Source organism: Asterias amurensis, chromosome 22 (genome assembly GCF_032118995.1).
Source record: "Asterias amurensis chromosome 22, ASM3211899v1".
NCBI classification, from domain to species: domain Eukaryota; kingdom Metazoa; phylum Echinodermata; class Asteroidea; order Forcipulatida; family Asteriidae; genus Asterias; species Asterias amurensis.
This window is the reverse complement of record NC_092669.1, coordinates 4,646,321-4,666,333: the sequence shown is the minus strand read 5'-3', so window position 1 is coordinate 4,666,333 and position 20,013 is coordinate 4,646,321. Positions and strand designations below refer to the sequence as shown.

Sequence of the window (20,013 nt, the reverse complement as noted above, 5' to 3'; positions counted from 1 at the left end):
ATTTATTTTCCAAAAATTCTTTTTGTCGGTGGAGTACAATACTGGAAGTATCATGGGAAAAGCCAGCACGTACACAATCATTTTTCATGTTATATCAAGACAAGGTTTGTCATAATATTATACATATAACAAGTATTACGCAGTTTCCAAAAAAACATGGCATACAGGGATTACACATCAAGAGTTCATTCTTTGAAGCAATCCTTAGTTTTAAACAACATTTATTCCAAATGGACGGTATTATGTGGAAGTGTCGTGGCCGAGCGGTTAAGAGAACTGAATTCAAACTCTGGTATTTCTGATCAGCAGAGTGTGGGATCGAATCCCCAGCCGTGACACGTGTGTCCTTAAGCGAGACATTTAAACCATTGCTTCGTCCTTCGGATGGGATGTAAAGCCGTTGGTCCCGTGTGTTGTGTAAAGCATGTAAAATAACCCAGTGCACTTTTCGAAATAGAGAAGGGGTTCGCCCCGGTGTTCCTGGCTGTGGCTGCTAAATGCGTCGTAGCACCTTGTTAACCCTTATAAGGTGCTAGATAATTAGGTCTCAGAATTCAACACTGCAATAACATATCTTTCCGAAAGTTTGTATATACTCAGCGCCTTGAGTACCTTGTCGGTAAATAAGTGTGCTATCGTCTAGTTTTCAAGACACAAGAGATGGTACACCATTGGTTTGGGGAAGAGTGCATGTTGCAGTTCTCTATCAGTTTTTTTCAAGTTAATACATCTTGAAGGGTCGGTATGTGTCGTTGCTGTTGTTGCTGCTTATTGCTGTAGTTGCTAATGTTGTTAGTGGATGTTGTTGTTGTTGCTGTTCATGTTACTGTTGATGTTGATGTTGATGTTGCTGCTGATGCTGCTGCTGCTGCTGCTGCTGCTGCTGCTGCTGCTGCTGCTGCTGCTGCTGCTGCTGCTGCTGCTGCTGCTGCTGCTGCTGCTGATGCTGCTGCTGCTGCTGCTGCTGATGCTGCTGCTGCTGCTGCTGCTGCTGCTGCTGCTGCTGCTGATGCTGCTGCTGCTGCTGCTACTGCTACTGATGTTGCTGCTGCTGCTGCTGCTGCTGCCGCTGCTACTGCTGCTGCTGCTGCCGCTGCTGCTGCTAGTTGTACATGATGTTGTTTCTTTTTGTTTTCTCTAATTTCAAGACCCTTTTTGTGACGGAGAGTCATCTGAATTAACATAACATACCTCTTAGACGCTTTCATCAGAAGTTGCATACCACGTGCCGTGTTTGAAAGGTCAAGGTCATGAACTCCTGTGTGTTTAGTCACTAACTGACCTTATTAACGTCTGACTTGGAGACTAATTACGACCTACATGTATAACCAATCGGAGTGTAGGACCACTGTGATTCCCCATGCTGGTAACAGCTCGTAGTGTGGGGAAGATATGCCAGAAATTATACACCATGGATCTAGTTTAACGCGTAGCCAGCTAGGGTTACGTTTGCATGGGAACTTATAAGAGTTTTGGAAAATGGGCTTAGGTTAGACTTGTGGACAAGTCGCTACACACAGCGCGAGAGCAGGGAATCGCGGAGTGAGAGAATGAGTCGGGAACGCAATCACCGCGCGACAGACACTTAACGACTCGTCCACAAGTCTAGGCTGAGGTTGAGTCAATGCATATTCTACCAATGTCAATATGATATGGACAACGGTGACGTCATGTATTCCATGGCATTGCCAGGTAGGCAAGAAACTTAACCGTTGAGGAAAGGAATTTGATGGCCGTACATCAAAATTGTTTTACGTACAATCAAATAAAGTTCACGTTTAAGTGTAGGCCTATTGGTTGTAAAGTAGCATATACTGTACATAAAGATGACCCTTCTACGGGTCAAAATGACTGGAATGCGATCCTGAAACACGCACAGCTGTCGGACTCCCAGTCAGTTTGACCACTTAATGTGTCAAAATTACGGGAATCTGAGTGAGCCTGCCGTCGATTTCACATAACTCTTCCTAACTTAAAGGAACACGTTGCCTTGGATCGGTCGAGTTGGTCTTTGAAAAGCGTTTGTAACCGTTTTTTATAAAATGCATATTGGGTAGAAAGATGTTGTAAAAGTAGAATACAATGATCCACACAAACATGCCTCGAAATTGCGTGGTTTTCCTTTTACCTCGTCGACTAACACGTCGGCCATTTATGGGGGTCAAAATTTTGACTCCCATAAATGGCCGACCGTGTTAGTTCGCACAGTAGAAGGAAAACCACGCAATTTCGAGGCAAACTTGTGTGGATCATTGTATTCTACTTTTAAAACATCTTTCCAACCATATGCATTATATACAAAACGGTTACAAACGCTTTTGTTTTGACCAACTCGTCCGATCCAAGGCAACGTGTTCCTTTAAGACTAATCTTAGGACTTGGGACTAGTCCCAACCCTGCACTGTATCATGCCGACCTTAAGATTAATCGTAAGTTAGGACGAGTTACTCGTCCCAACTCGAGATCAGACGAGTCATAACTCTTTGTGAAATCGACCCCTGGTCAAATAACCCCTTAACGGGTCATGCTGATCCCTTTCTGATCATGCTTCGGATCATACTGACCCATCAATGGTCTGGAATGTCTCTGGACATTGTAAAGAGCCATACCCTCCAACCCAGATTTACTCATTAAAAAAATTGTAAAACACAAAATGAGACCTCCCTGATCAGCCATGCAGGGAAAATCTAAACAAATGCCAACTTTTTTAGATTGGATTCCAACCTTTTAACACCTCCAACAAAATGGAACAGTCGACGCTTCAGGTTATTTGCAGTCCCTACCTTATTTTTATTATTTTTATTTTTCAGAGGTCTCGATCCAACCAGTAACCCCTATCAATGTCCCTATCGATTATGTCAATTATTTATCATTAATCGACGCTGAATTGGGTTTATATCCGTCGTTAAAAACCAACACAATTGCACTGGCGGCACTGTGGATGCGCATGGATGATTTCCTTGTGCGGCACGCAAAATTTCCGCAGTGCCAACTTTTAGTCTGCTCTCTACTAGTATCGCTCACCTTTTGAATTTTTTGGGGATACAGTTATGCATGTAGCATGGGTATAAACAAATTCCTTCACTTCAATTTATATAAATATTTACATGTCAATTCTCAAACATGTCACACTGCTTTTAGGTTCTGTTTTTTTTTACTCAAGATAACTCTTGAAGATGATGATTTCGACAGTTTGAAACGTCGAGTAGTTAAGTTAAACCAACCACCAAGTCGTTAAGATGGAAATCAGTGCCCGATTTCTTAGAGTAGCTCAGCACACAACAAATAAGCTTATCGGAAAACGGTTACCAGCTGAATTTCCTTGTCGCGTGTAAAATATGTGACTGGTGTCCTGCTCATTTCTGCTAAGCAGGAAATTGTTGAGCAATATTTTCTACTTCAGTAGCTCCATGAATTTAGGCCCTGGGCACAATGTAGGTCAGGTCACTGTTAACACAGAATTATATGCTTACGTATGCTTTCGAACGCGAGTATTCTTCTTGCCGTAAGCGCAGAATTTGCACCAAGCTGTGAGTGCCATCAATTTTGGCCCTAAGCGTACTAAAGTAGAAACATGAACTTCAACTAGGTATGACACTATTTTTACCGCAGGCAGGATACAAATGGGTCTGTACAAGGCATCATTGGTTTCATCACAATAAACATGTCTTAGAACTTACAAAAAAATAAAAAAAGATTCACTTCAACACAATAAGATTCACTTCAACACGGCAACACCAATGCACACAGATTGCTAAGCATGCCTTGTAGCTTCTGCCTGTACGTTGAAAAGAACGGGATGCATTGTGCTGGCTCGTCAACAGTTTAATAAATTGCGATCGAGAAATATTGAGGAGGATATGAGTGCCTTATGAGTGCCTGATGGTACGAAACAGTCTGCCCAGAAGAAAGATACGCTTAAGTTTTATTGACTCTTATTCTGAAAACTGTACTTATAGCTCTACAGAAATGTAAGGAGCGCTGTGAATTTTGAAAGAAGACGATTTAATTTGATGTATATATTTAGTATGTATTTGTATGAGTAGGGTAAAGATGGCATTCGCTTTCGATCCAAATAGGCATAAACACAAAAAACGCAAAAACTTATCAAATTGTAGCAACATAATAAGTATGATAGATGGATTTAGCTTTCGATCCAAACAGGGCCTTCTTCAGAGGCATAAACAAATAAAACACAAAAACATATCAAATTGCAGCAACAAAATAAGTTGGGTAGATGGCATTAGCTTTCGATCCAAACCGGACCTTCTTCATTATACATACTTTTGAGTTAAAATGACTTACGTTTTCGCAGAGTGACCGGCATGGCTGTAGTGGATCCTGTCTCTTCCGTCTCGGGCACTCCGGCAGGAACGATGCACACAGGAACGCTCGGATGTACGGTGAACATCCAGACTCCACCACGGAACGGTATTCCTGCAGGGCTCGTCCAACCAGCTTCTGCTTGTTGTGGCCGAACACGTTGGGCAGACGGGTCCGGTTGTAAGGCAACCCGGAACCGATGCAGAGGTTTTCCTTGATCCGTTCGCACTGTCCACCTTTAGGCTTCTTTCGAATTCGTACCCGTTCCCCGCGATCTCTCTTCCCGGCTTCTGCAAGGAGCAGACACGACAGCAAGAGGAGAAAAATGAGACAACAAACGCGAGCCATCGTAACTCTCTCAAACTTGACGTCGCAAGTGAGTTCTTTTTTTAAAAAGCTGCCGTCACAGTGGCGTAGAACAACCCCCCTCAAATAAATGACTATTATCGAAGTCTTTTGTGGAGAGAAAACTACCAAATACCGCCCACTTCAGAGCCGGTTAGCTTTGATTTGAGAGAAGGCATAAAAGAACCCCAGCGCGATGATCGAGTGCTGCTGAAATTTCTCTGACTTCGACCACACTGTGATGGGGGAAAGGTGTGCGGTGGTGTACTGCACGCACCGACTGTCTGTGTCGAATGACAACGCAGGTGTACATGTACATGCAGTGAATATGCCCTGCGAGCATCAAGGACGTTCCATTCACGGAGAGAGGGGTGGACACTAAGACCTCCTCTCGTCTCCAACTGATGTACAATGATTTAAAGAGAATGTATAATGTTAGGCAACCACTCTTAAAATTAATGGCAATACAAACTTATAACTAGAAGTCTACAGCAGCTTTTGAAAGTATAGAGCATTTTGAGGAACATTTCACTCCGAAGCTATGTGGTATCGGTTGTTATGACTCAAATTTTAAATCTGAGAAGTTTTAGTGTAGAAACGCTTCTCATTTATTGTGTATTCCTATCGAGGTGTGTCCTTCTTACGGGACATAACCATTCCGGAAAGGAGCATTCGGAGGATCTGAGTTTTTATAAATTGTAGACTGAACAATTTTTGTGTTTTTTTCTCTCAATTACCTATCAATTTGTTGTTTATATCTATTTTTTTCACCGTTCAACTTTAATACTGGATAAACTATACCTTTCAATATTATTTAATTTCATGTTTTTCCTTTTAGCTGACAGGAATGTTGCTTTTTAATTCCCTTCAAATGTGATATTGTTACAAAAACATATAGCCCTGAGTTGTTTTATTCCCCTTTAGAAAATCCCGTCGTTGAGAAATAAATGAAACGTTGAACCCAAAGCCGAAATAAAACGCCGGCGGGCAAGTTGTTTTTTGTTGTTGTTTTTTTGACATGGCAAACCACAACAGAACTAACGACTATTCCGAACACTAGACTTACACTAGCTCAGCGCACTCGGTGTGTTGTAAAATGTAGGTATGTAGACCCTATGAAATAAAAGAAATGTTTTGGGAGGTACAGTTTTATTCCAGTCCTCTTATTTTCAAGAAACATCAGGGATGGTGCGTTGTTTTATGGAAGAGTGTACACTCTAAAAGCTAAAGAGTTGGATACAACACTTGCATGAGTTCGGTGAGTGACTACACTTTAAAAGTGTTGGATCCAGCATTTTATAATGTTAAATCCAGCATTTTAAAGTATTCAGTCAACAATTTAAGTGCCAGTTTAAACGTTTAAAAAGCTGATCCAACAACTCAAAGAATATGTTTTGAGAAATGTTGAAATAACACTTAAATTGTTGATTCAACCCTTTTTACGTTGGATCAAACAATTTAAAATGCTAAATTTAACAAAACGCTAGATCCATTACTTTCAAAGTGTAGTCACTCACCGAACTCATGCAAGTGTTGGATTCAACCCTTCAGTTTTTAGAGTGTACTCATTCCAGTCCTTCAGTAAAGGGGCATTATAAAGGGATGGTTCAGCGTTGGTTTTTGAAACAGTACATTTATTTTAATCCTCTAGCTTTTAATGAACATATCATAACAAGACGGTCATTGGAAGAGTACATTAATTCCATTCCTCTAGTTTTTAAGACATATCATAAAGGGATGGTACATCATTGATTACTGAAAGAGTACACTCATTCCAATCCTCTATTTTTCAAAACACACTCCATAAAGGGATGGTACAACCGTATGTTGGTTTTTGGAAGAGTACATTCATTCCAAACCTCTTGTTTTCAAGAAACATGTCATAAACTGATGATCATTTGATTTTGAAAGAGCACATTCATTCAAATCCTTTTCTACCAAAATATTATATCATGAAGGCATGGCACTTCAGAGGGAGCCGTTTCTCACAATGTTTTATACTGTCAACCTCTCCCCATTACTCATTACCAAGAAAGGTTTTATGCCAATAATTATTTTGAGTAATTACCAATAGTGTCCACTGCCTTTAATCGGGTTGGATTAGAACCAACGACCTTTGCAATTGTAGGACAGTGTATTACCCTATTTATATTATCTTTATAGACAAGACCATTGAAAACTATACCGAAACTACCACACTCTCTCGCAACAAACTCTCCATACCTTCCCACACTGTAATATGGATCGATCCAAAGCTATGTATTAACGACTTAGATTTATGGCTGCTGGGTTTCAAAAGCAAAGATTTATTTCTGTAAATTCTCCACGGACGTTCCGAGTGAATTTCCCCGGGCAATAACATTATATAAAACTGTCAAACAAAATAACAGCATGCTGCATTTCCAGACGGTGTAGGATTTTGGTATCGTGCACACATCGTGATGTGTCGTTGTTATTGTTTCATTTTGTAATTAGACCTATTATGTTGATTGTGTCGTTAGGGCGCCCTCATGTGGAGGTCCAAACAATATAGACTGGTTCCCTGTTTTTATCCGTAAGAATAAATACAGGATACTTGCTTTTAAGATCCAGTGATTTCATTGGATACTTCATCGGATAAACTTGCAGTGCGTAAGCTCTCTGTGGGTGCGTTCGTTTAGCTTCTCTGTGTCCCTGGGACCCCGGTCTTCCCCGGTACGTTCGAATAGCTTTGATGGGGCTCACCCGGGTCAGCCCCCAGTGCCCTGCTTGTGGAGTGGGTCACTTGGGGGTGACCTGAGGTGCACGCCGTCACCACGAGAGGGCGAGTGTGATTGTTCGATTAGCTCTTGTCAGGAGCTCACCCGAGTGAGCACCGCGGAGTCGACCCAGGGAAGCTTACCGAACGAATCCAACATCTGTGTTTTGATTGGTCTAAGGTGACGTTTGGAAGCTGTACTTTCGGGAGTCCCTGTCTGCATTATGAATCTAGGTGAAAGGTGATTATGGACGCGGATTGACCTAGGCTCGAGGCCACTCTCTGGCATTGTTCACGAGCCACGATATGTGACGTCAGATGTTCAGGCTCCAAATAATAGCATATTGGCTGGTAATGTGTGCCGCGCGTAGCTGTGCGTTTTCCTTTGCGTCATCATAGTTTGGCCTCAAAAAACACCGGTTTTATAGGCGCTTATGGGTTTTTCCGTCATTATTATCTTGCATCTTCGATCACCAAGCCCAAACTTTTAAGGATTTGTTATTTGACGCATATTCTGGTACAAAACCAAGTGAGAATCTTTGACAATACCAAAGGTGTCCAGTGCTTTTAATGTGGTAATTTTACAGACAAATCAGGTCTCCCTATAACCCACGATGAGATTCCTCTTCACAATCACTTCTCGCTCACAAAAGTACACTCTCCTCACTTTGGTCAACTCCCTGAAGAAACGGACCTATGTTTTTCGATTTTTATTTTATTTTATTTTTTTATAGCTGTATGACGAAGTCAAGCCGAGAGTACTTGACGAAGATACAGTCATCTCTTCCGAGAATATGAGAGCGTGATCTAAGCGATCGAGACTCGTACATATCGATATGTTCACAAAAGACAAATCGTAGAGGGATAGTAGGCTTACATCATTGTGTTTTAGAAAAGTTAACTCAGTGCAATCCTCTAGTTTTCAGTAAACACAGGGGCGTTGCAACTAAATATGTCCCTCGCTGCAGGGTTTAAAGTGGTAATAATAAAGGAACATCAAGTCTTCCTAAATAAAAAGTAATAATAATAAAGCAAGTCCCCTATCCAAAAAACACACTCTGCCCACGTGATCAACTGGGGGGAAACGGCAAAAAAAAGGAGTTACAGTTAAAGCTGCATGACGAAATCCAACCGAGAGTATTTGACGAAGATACAGTCATCTCTTCCGAGAATATGAGCGCATGATCTTCAGGCGATCGAGACTACCGATCGATCTGTATGACAAGAGAGAAGGATTTAACTATGCATCATTAGATTCTATTAGTAAAAAAAAACTGCAATGATATAAAGTTCCATCGAAATTGAAATTGATCTCAATGTCAATTTAAAGGAACTGGCATTACTCAGCCCTCGAGAGTGATTCATTCACTGCGGGCGAATGACGAGTACGGCTAGTTGCAGATTGGGTAAAATTGCCGTCACGAATCCTGTCGTAAAAAATGATGGTTCATCGTTGACTTCGGTAAGAATACAACATGATATTCAAATCCTTTGGGTTTCAAGAAACATAAAAGGATGAAACACCATTGATTTTGTTTAGACTAAGTGTGCATTCATTCCAATCATCATACACATATGAGTTTCTTTTTCTTTGATGACGTATACTCATTGTGTAATAAATGTTTAACCGAATTATGTTTTTATAAAAATATATAGATATAGAAAGCCATAACTGAAAATAGGAACTTGTCTGTATCATACTTAAAGGCAGTGGACACTATTTGTTTATTGCTCAAAATAATTATTAGCATAAAAATCTTACTTGGTAAAGAGTAATGGGTAGAGGTTGATAGTATAAAACGTTGTGGGAAACGGTTCCCTCTGAAGTAACGTAATTTTAGAGAAAGAAGTAATTTTCCTCAAATTTTATTTCGAGACCTCAGAATTAGAATTTGAGGTGCTCGAAATCAAGCGTCTGAAAGCACTCAACTTTGTGTGACAAGGGTGGTTTTCTTTCATAGTTATCACGCAACTTCGACGACCAATTGAGCTCAAATTTTCACAGGTTTGTTATTTTATGCATATGTTAATATACATCAACTGTGAAGGCTAGTCTTTGACAATTACCAATAGTGCCACTGCCTTTAAAAGTATAATATACACCTCCCTTATCTTCTACCGGTCTGTACTGTACGTGCTATATCCTCTGCACAGACTATTTTTGCCCGCACGAGAGCGTTCTCATGTATACATGCCCCGTAAACTTCTACCCGTTTAGTGTAATTATGGTGACATTTGCTCAACCAGCAGGTGACGAGTCTAAGTTATTTAAAGGGCATACTTGGAAGACTTCCTCTGGTCATGTGGAATGCAAAGTCCAGTGATTTACTCTTCTAAAACCATGATGTACTTTCACCTAAATAAATCAAAATATGACATCATTGTAAGTTACAAAACTGGTGCTGATCTTGGTGACCTGGTATGTTAACTGTCTTTGAATCAAGATAATGTGCAACATTGGTAATGTTGGCAAAACCGCTGCTTCTGGTATGCTTACTGTCTTTGAATCAAGATAATGTACAACATTGACAATGATGGAAACTGCTGCTACTGGTATGTTAACTGTCTTTGAATCAAGATAAGGTACAACATTGGTAGTGTTGGCTAAACTGCTGCTACTGGTATGCTTACTGTCTTTGAATCAAGATAAGGTACAACATTGGTAATGTTGGCAAAACCGCTGCTTCTGGTATGCTTACTGTCTTTGAATCAAGATAATGTACAACATTGACAATGATGGAAACTGCTGCTACTGGTATGTTAACTGTCTTTGAATCAAGATAAGGTACAACATTGGTAGTGTTGGCTAAACTGCTGCTACTGGTATGCTTACTGTCTTTGAATCAAGATAAGGTACAACATTGGTAATGTTGGCTAAACTGCTGCTACTGGTATGCTTACTGTCTTTGAATCAAGATAAGTAACAACATTGGTAATGTTGGCTAAACTGCTGCTACTGGTATGCTTACTGTCTTTGAATCAAGATAAGGTACAACATAAGATTGTTAACGTTGGCAAAACTGCTGCTACTGGTATGCTTACTGTCTTTGAATCAAGATAATGTACAATGTTCCCAAACTGTTTTGCGTCTGTTTCCTCTACTCTGAATATTATTGGTGATGCGAGATCTGCTGCATGCTCGATTTGCAGTCTTTGAGTCAAGATAAGGTACATCTCTTATAATTATGGAAATGAGTCTTTTAATGTATTTGGTTTGTTAACTCTCTATGAAGTGATACAGCTAAAACAACGACAGTTAATGTTTCCAACACCGTTGCTTCTAAGATCTTGTGTCACAATTTAATCAACCTGAACAGAAAGTTGACTCTTTTGTATACTTCAAAAATGTGATAATTGTCCCGTCTTTGGCGAATGTATTGTGTAATCTTCTTTATTTATTTTTTGTATCTGTTACTTTCGCATTTATTGTAAACTCTTGTAAAATAAAATATCCTTTTTTTTCTTGTGGTTGAAAATATGCCATTGCTGTACGTACAGTTTTAGAATCAGGGTAATAACAAACAAAAAACAAAAAATGGATCACAGCTGAACATTTGAGTCATAGATATTAATCATATCAACTTCATGCCAATATTAAATGATAATATACACACGACGTGAACTATTTGTCTAGTTCCAGTCTAAATTCTTTTCACCCGGAGGGCTAGTATCTAGTTTTGTAGGCTCTGTCATTTAGAAACCCTCCCATATACTTTGCTTCTTTTTCTTCAATTTGAATGAAACAGAATTCGATGTCGTGACGCACTTTGAGATTCCATTCAGCGACCAGCCATATAGTCATGAATCAATGACTACCCCCTGAGGCGGAGTATAGATCACTACATAAGTAGGTCATAGACATTGTAGAACTGGAGCCAGACTAGTCCACAGTTTATATAAATCGAAAGGTTCCGTTTCTTTCGCTATAACGAACAATGCTCTGAATAAACGTCGTTGTATCAAACACCAATACATCCTTACTGGATAAACGTCGCTGTATCGAACCCTTGCATAAACGCCGTTTTAACAAACACAAAGAGAGTAAAAAAGTTTCCCTAACACATTCGGGAAAGTCCGTGGACACATTTAAAGACAGATTTAAAGTTCATTTGTTTCAAACAGCTTTTCAGAAGTCTTTGCTTTCGCTTCTTTCCCTTCAACTTCCCTCTTCTCTCCTTTTCTGTAGGAATGTATATGGGTAAAGAACAAAATGATTATTCTTTTAATATCCCGATTCAAATTTAACATCTATCTGTTCATGCGCTTTGGGCACATGGATTAGGTAGCACCTTGCAAACCCTTATAAGGTGCTACATATAATTGGGTCTCAGAACTTCAATAAACTATGTTTCTGTATAAACGTATATACTAAGCGCCTTAAAGACACTGGACACTATTGGTAATTGTCAAAGACTAGTCTTCACAGTTGGTGTATCTCAACATATGCATATATATCAACATATGCATAACATATGCATAAAATAGCAAATCTGTGAAAACTTGAGCTTAATCGGTCGTCGAATTTGCGAGATAACAATGAAAGAAGAAAAAACCCTTGTGTCACGAAGTTGTGTGCTTTCTGATATGCTTGTTTTCGAGACCTCAAATTCTAAACTTGAAGTCTCGAAATCAATTGTGAAAAATTACTTTCTTTCTCGAAAACTACGTCACTTCAGAGGGAGCTGTTTCTCACAATGTTTTATACCATCAACCTCTCCCCATTACTCATAATCAAGAAAGGTTTTATGCTAACAATTATTTTGAGTAATTACCAATAGTGTCCATACTGCCTTTAAGTGACCTTGTTGGGTAGATACGTCTATATAAGACTTCAATATAATTATATTGCGCAATATAAATATTCATTATTGTTGTTGTTATTATTAGGAGTAGTAGCTGCCCATAGAGGCTTTCACATGTGCCGTTCTCATACACAATTTTCACGGGTCTAAATTTAGTTGTAATTCCTTTTTCTCAATTCGAAAACCGAAAGTCGCTTTCGGTGTGCTCATCAAACTTTGATGATAAAACCGAAAGTGACTTGCGGCCGATACAAATAGTCCAACACAATAGTTCAGCACAGTCTTAAAGTAAACAGGGTACACGTAGGTCTACCTTGCGGCTATGACGTCACATCAATCGTCATGAATATTCAAATCGAATGATGAATGATGATGATGCCGCTTTTAACTTGGCAAGCAACGAAAATCTGCAACACAATCTAGCATCCAGCGATCACAACCGCTATACGAATGTTTGTTGATGTTTTAAAGATTATTGACAACCTGCAACACAGCACCTTTAATATTACGGTGTTGAGGTCATGACCTCCATTACAGAGGTCACGACAAGGTCAAGGCATGACCAGAATACCTCAAAGTGACGGCTGTTAGATAATTTGTACACCCGGGGTGTCCCAACTGACGCCAGGAGGCGTTGAGTGACATTTCACTGTGTTTTTTTTTTTTTTTTTTTTTGATGGTATAAGACGGATTGAATAACAAGGCTCTGGAATTTTACCGTGAAAGTATGAATCTCAGGTATAAGGAGCTACAAGGGTCAAATTCAGGGTTTGTTTCCATTTCACTCATTTCCGAAGAGAGTGGGTCTCTTCAGTAACCTAACTTTAAAATGGTGCAAATTGTTTCTCAAATCCTTCATAAAAAGCTGATGTTTTCATTTCACTCATTTCCGAAGAGAGGGGGTCTCTAAAGTAAACTAACTTTAAAATGGTGCAAGTTGTTTCTCAAATCCTTCATAAAAAGCTGATGTTTTCATTTCACTCATTTCCGAAGAGAGGGAGTCTTTAAAGTAACCTAACTTTAAAATGGTGCAAATTGTTTCTCTAAATCCTTCATAAAAAGTTGATGTTTTCATTTCACTCATTTCCGAAGAGAGGGAGTCTCTAAAGTAACTTAACTTTAAAATGGTGAAAACAAATTATCAAAATCCTTCATAAAAAGCTGATGTAGTCTTCTAACCGAAAGGTTTATTGTCATTGGTTTTAAAGCCATTGGGCACTTTTGGTAAACAGTGTTTTCCAAAGGCCCACACTTCGTGTATCACAACGTATGTATAAAATAACAAACCTGTGAAAATTTAGGCTCAATCGGTCATCGGAGTCGGGAGAAAATAACTGGAAAACCCACCCTTGTCTACGCACGTTTCTCCGTGTCATGACATGTGTTTAAAAATAAATCCGTAATTCACGATATCGAGAATTGATAATAATTGTTTTAATGTTTTCTCAAAAAGTAAAGTATTTCATGGAATAATATTTCAAAAGAAGTCTTTCACCATTACTTTCTGTAAACCATGTATAGGTTATTTTTAAATCTGTGAACTTTGTTTTGTTCTGTTCCGAAAGTGTCCAATGGCTTTAAGATTGATAACCACACATATCTTCCCTTGAAACTGATAATCACAAATAAAATTATAAATATCTTTGATGGAAGCTGAAGTGCTTGATACTGCTGATCCCAAGGATCTTAAAATAGAATCTATATGGTAGAAATGCAACAACAAAAAATAGTTAATGGTCTGACATTTTGTTTGAGATAGATCAAATTTGTCCGCATCATAAAAAAAATCCACTAATTTTTGCTCCATTGGATATAATTACATACAAAGTGAAAACTAAAAAGCACATGAATAGGGGCCTACTATTTACAATTACATTTCGAGCAGAGTCTTTCTCAGAAGCTTTTAAGTGACCACACAAATCATCATCATCATCATCATCATCATTTAGGCTGTGTTCATCCAGTGTAAGATGTAACACTCCTCATAATGCAATCCATTTCCATTTCTTGCAGTACTGGTCCATGTTGTTCCTGCAAATACCCTGATGTCATCTCTCCATCTTCTTCTCTGTCTACCTCTTTTTCTTTTCCAGTGTAAGATGGTAGCCCTTCTCATGTAAACGCCATTCATTTCTATTTATTGTAGTTCTGATCCATGTTGTTCCTGCAAATACCCTGATGTCATCTCTCCATCTTCTTCTCTGTCTACCTCTTTTTCTTTTCCAGTGTAATATGTTGCCCTCCTCATGTAAACGCCATTCGCTTCTACTTCTTGCAGTTCTGATCCATGTTGTTCCTGCAAATACCCTGATGTCATCTCTCCATCTTCTTCTCTGTCTACCTCTTTTTCTTTTCCATTTCTATTTCTATCCCTAATATCATCTCTCAATATTCTTCTCTGTCTACCTCTTTTCCTTTCCCCTGTCTTTGGTTGCCAACCCATTATTCTTGTTGTCCATCTATTAAAGGCAGTATGGACACTATTGGTAATTACTCAAAATAATTTTTAGCATAAAACCTTACTTGGTATCGAGTAATAGGGAGAGGTTGATAATATAAAACATTATGAGAAACGGCTTCCTCTGAAGTGATGTAGTTTTCGAGAAAGAAGTAATTTTCCACGAGTTTGATTTCGAGACCTCAAACTTAGAACTTGAGGTCTCGAAATCAAGCATCTGAAAGCGCACAACTTCGTGTTACAAGGTTTTTTTTCTTTCATTGTAATATCTTGCGACCAATTGAGCTCAAATTTTCACAGGTTTGGTATTTTATGCATATGTTGAGATACACCAAGTGAGAAGAATGGTCTTTGACCATTACCGATAGTGTCCACTGTCTTTAATAACACAATTTGTATAAATATAAACCTTCTAAATTACTTGTGACATTAGCCAGAAATAATTCTGAAAATAACAACCCTTCCAGAAAATAAACGGGGAAAAAAATATTATCTTGAGGGTTGTGTTTGTGTTTCTCAACCAGGTCGATCAACTTACAAAAATCGAAGAAAAACCTCAGGCTTGTCGCAAATAAAGATTGACATGCAGAACCTTTTAATGTAAAATATATTTCATATGGAAAAAAGAATATATAGGCCTATAAAAGAAAATTGTTAGAAGATAACCCGAAGGGTGGATTACTGCACACATGTTCTCTGCTAAGCCGGGGTTTGTCAATCCAAATCCTTACTTGCCTTCTGTGGATTAAAATATAAATCCATTCCAAGTTTTTCCCCTTCAAAATAAAAATAAAAAAACAGGGTTTTGTAAAATTTGTGTTTTCACCTTTTTTTCCTCTCGTCCACTCATCACACTTTTCGCTTCGAGTGTTTTTTTGAAATTCACTTAACCGACATTTCCAGAGCTGGCGCTGAAAAAAAGAAAATATGGCGGGAATTATGTGGCGGTTTTTTTTGTCGGGGCATTGCCTTATTGCTTGTGTCGGCTGTTATGACAAATAATTTGTGTATTTTTATATGAAATTACATTTCCTTGGTTTTCTATTATATTACGGTAGAAATATGCAAGGGCGGGGGAAATAATATAAACAATTTAGAGTACTTATGTTTTTAAAGGTCCGGTATACATGGTTTGTAAAGTGGCCGGGACAATATTACGTTTGAGCTTTTATCTGAAAGCAGTTGTATTCAATAACTTGATGCTCGATCAAAAAACAAAAACACAGCATCAACTAATACCATCCATTTCAAGAAAGACATAAATTTCACCGACAACAGTAGCAGCAAACACTGCAGTAACAACTTCAGGTGTAACAACAACAACAACAATAGCAACAACTCCAGTAGCAACAACAACAACAACAACAACAACAACAACAACAACAACAACAACAACAACAACAACAACAACAACAACAACAGCAACAATAACAACAACAACAAAAACAACAACAACAGCAGCAGCAGCAGCAGCAGTAGCCCAAAAAAAAAAAAAAAACAGCAACACCAACAACTTCAACATCGTTCACAATAACATAACAACAACATCAACCTCATTTTCACAAGTCCCCCTTATTTCTGTGTATGAAAGTGTACTCTGCCATTTGGCACCAAAAGTTAAGGTTCGGTGGAGCTTTAAAAATCAATTACATGTTCCATATATCATATTCATGGTTTGTTTTACCTCGATACAAGACAGCTGTAGGTTTACTGGGGCAAAATGTGTACTCAGGAACACCGTGATTAAGCTGGCGGGAAAGTAGGCCGAGGAAAACACAGAAATTTACAGAAGTATCAGGCCTCATCGCGGTCAGTGTTCGAATTCATTGTCACCAGAGGGAAACATGAACATGCAGTTAAAAAAAAGGGAGAATTGTAGAACTGACCATCCGCACTTAACGTTGCTTTTGTTATATTCAAGCAAAAACAATTGGGTTTTTGTTGTTGTTATATATTTTATTCATCTGTGATAAAAAAAAAAATAAAAAAAACACACACACAGGTCTGGACCTAAAGTTTCCAATAAACAAATTTTGTTTACTATTAATTGTTTATAAACAGGTGAAAAAATCCAGGAAAATAATAAAGGCGCGCTATATTTATTTGGGGACTTAGTTATAGTTTACACTTATATTGCACATGCATCATTGCATCATCAGAAGTAAAAAAAAAATAAAAAAATAAAAAAATGCTCATTGGCCCATCCTGTTTGACGCAATCAAGTTACAAGCCAAAAGGTTGACATGTTTCATGGTAGGTGGCTTATTCTGGTAAGCATATATTTAATTGTGCTTAGCTAATTTGTGCACTTAAGCAGCCCTATGAAACTGGAACCAGGGCCCAATTTCATAGCGCTGCTAAGCACAAAAATTTGCTAAGCATGACATTTCTTCCTTGATAAAAACAGGATTACCAACCAGATTTCCGTTTGTTGCGTATTGCTTGTTACTGGTATTTAGCTGTTGTTTGCTTATCCTGAAAATCATGTAGAAATTTTGATGGTAATCTTGTTTTTATCAAGGAAGAAATTTCATGCTTAGCAAATTTGTGTGCTTGGCAGCGCTATGAAATTGGCCCCTGGTCTAAGTCTCGTCTCACTTGGTTCACTGGGTCTTATGGTCTTGGTAATGTCCCTTCTCCATGGATATACTGTCTTGGTCTTTGTCTTGGTCTCTTGGCATGGGGCCAATTTCATAGAGCTGCTTAAGCAAAAAATTTGCTCAAGCACAAAAATAGCTCGCTTGTTTTACACATGTTACTGGCCAAAATGTCATGCCATACACATTGATTGTGACTGGTATTTATCTGTTGTTTACTTAGCATAATAATTGAGTGGGGTCTTAGCAGGTGATGTAGTTTTACTAAGCAATGATTTTTTAAGCAAAATTTTGTGCTTAAGCGGCTCTATGAAATTGGGCCCTGGTCCTTGTCTAAAATATTTAAAACTTTGCATGGTGGAAATACGACATGGAAAGGTTTGCGGTAACACCATGTAATATTGAAATGATTGGGTTCTAATGTAATATTGAAATGCTTGGGTTCTAATGTAATATTGAAATGCTTGGGTTCTAATGTAATAATTGAAATGCTTGGGTTCTAATGTAATATTGAAATGCTTGGGTTCTAATGTAATATTGAAATGCTTGGGTTCTAATGTAATATTGAAATGCTTGGGTTCTAATGTAATATTGAAATGCTTGGGTTCTAATGTAATAATTGAAATGCTTGGGTTCTAATGTAATATTGAAATGCTTGGGTTCTAATGTAATATTGAAATGCTTGGGTTCTAATGTAATATTGAAATGCGTGGGTTCTAATGTAATATTGAAATGCTTGGGTTCTAATGTAATAATTGAAATGCTTGGGTTCTAATGTAATAATTGAAATGCTTGGGTTCTAATGTAATATTGAAATGATTGGGTTCTAATGTAATATTGAAATGCTTGGGTTCTAATGTAATATTGAAATGCTTGGGTTCTAATGTAATAATTGAAATGCTTGGGTTCTAATGTAATAATTGAAATATTTGGGTTCTAATGTAATAATTGAAATGCTTGGGTTCTAATGTAATAATTGAAATATTTGGGTTCTAATGTAATAATTGAAATGCTTGGGTTCTAATGTAATAATTGAAATGCTTGGGTTCTAATGTAATAATGAAATGCTTGAGTTCTAATGTAATATTGAAATGCTTGGGTTCTAATGTAATAATTGAAATGCTTGGGTTCTAATGTAATAATTGAAATATTTGGGTTCTAATGTAATAATTGAAATGCTTGGGTTCTAATGTAATAATTGAAATGCTTGGGTTCTAATGTAATAATGAAATGCTTGAGTTCTAATGTAATATTGAAATGCTTGGGTTCTAATGTAATATTGAAATGCTTGGGTTCTAATGTAATATTGAAATACTTGGGTTCTAATGTAATATTGAAATGCTTGGGTTCTAATCCCTGCATCTTTTTTATGTAGTCCTGCATCAAAATTGCCATCTTCAACAAATTTTTCTGAGTTTTGTTTTGTTTTAAAGATTCCCTTTCTTTATTCGATTTGCTTGCTTACTTGCTTAAGTCGAGTGATGTCCTCGAATCACGATGGTTCCCAAAACCTTTCTGTTCCCCATTGCTGACTTGAAATCTGTTGATTCAAGTCCCGTGTCTATTTTGAGAATGTCAGTGTAAGTTATTGCCGGTCTACCAGATTTCCTCCTCCCATGCTTAGGGGTCCACAGAACAATATTGGACACTGGTTCGTCTTTGCTCCTGAAGCAGTGGCCAGCAAAACGCATCCTTCTCTGTCTGATTTTTGTTGATAGCTTGGGTAGGTTCCCATATAGGATTTAGAGGGGAAAAATCTCCATTAAAAAATCCACTGTAGTATAATACGAACGTGTACGGCCGCCAGGGCTACTTTTGGATAATTGCTTTTTTAATGTATCTGTGTACAGCAGCACAGAGAGGAGGAATCCTATAATACAAATAGGGCTATAATACGACAGGGGCTAGTTTGACGAAAATTGCAACCCGGAGCTGGGACTGCGCCGCCGTTTCGAAAGTGCCGAGAGGAGGGCCAGTTAGTATTCGTAACCCGTCACTGCCCTTTACAGAGCATAAAGCACCCGAATATAAATCCGTCCTGATCATAAATCCACATTAAATCAGGTGATAATTACTCACCAGAGAGAGAGTGTTTGACCCCTTGACCTCTGTGACGTGTTTGTTTACGTGAACTCTAACAACCGGTGGTCGAAGTACTTTGTTATCAGTGTGTATTCGGAGGGGTGCGGCAGTTTAAGCTATTATAGTACAACTATTTCGTATTATTCATTACTCTTTTTTTTTTTTTTTTTTTTTTTCGAGCTTTCCCAGACGTTGTGCTCTAAAAAAAATAATGTGTTCCCCAACAGACCAAGTGTCCTATTTCAAAGTATTAAATACAAGCAATAAATACGAATATCAACCCAATAATTGTGATTTCATCCAATTTCAGCCCCTTTTTGACAACAAAATTTCAGGCATACACCCCTTGTGATTTAAATGAATTTCTGCCTATTTTCGACCAAAGTGGTAGCCTTACCCTTTCGTGGTTTCAATGAATTTCTGATTTTTGTTAAGAGTGTGGAGCCGGCATCCTGGCACCTGCACGTGGGGTCCCTGCTTGTTAAACTAAGCTCACCAGGAAGATTAAATCTGATACCAAAAATTGCTTGCGATGGTGCACTTCTAGTTTAATTACAAGGTTGCTAAGTGCAGGTTGAGTCACATTATAACACTAATACTACCGTTCACCTCAAATTCAGATCAAGAAGATTATGTCTTGCATTATGTGAAGATTAATTTCATATGGTA

General features: G+C 38.3%; 1 protein-coding gene across 4 annotated transcripts in view; it reads right to left on the bottom strand.

The window, feature by feature from the left end:
• Positions 1–4,944, bottom strand: part of LOC139954010 (immunoglobulin superfamily member 10-like) — a 72,973-nt gene extending 68,029 nt beyond the window's left edge. For all 4 annotated transcript variants that reach the window (XM_071953639.1, XM_071953640.1, XM_071953642.1 and 1 more), the window contains exon 1: positions 4,306–4,944. In XM_071953639.1, the coding sequence (XP_071809740.1) occupies positions 4,306–4,671 (366 nt within the window). In that variant the 5' untranslated portion in view covers positions 4,672–4,944. The remainder of the gene's footprint in view (positions 1–4,305) is intronic.
• Between the last annotated feature and the right edge of the window lie 15,069 nt (positions 4,945–20,013).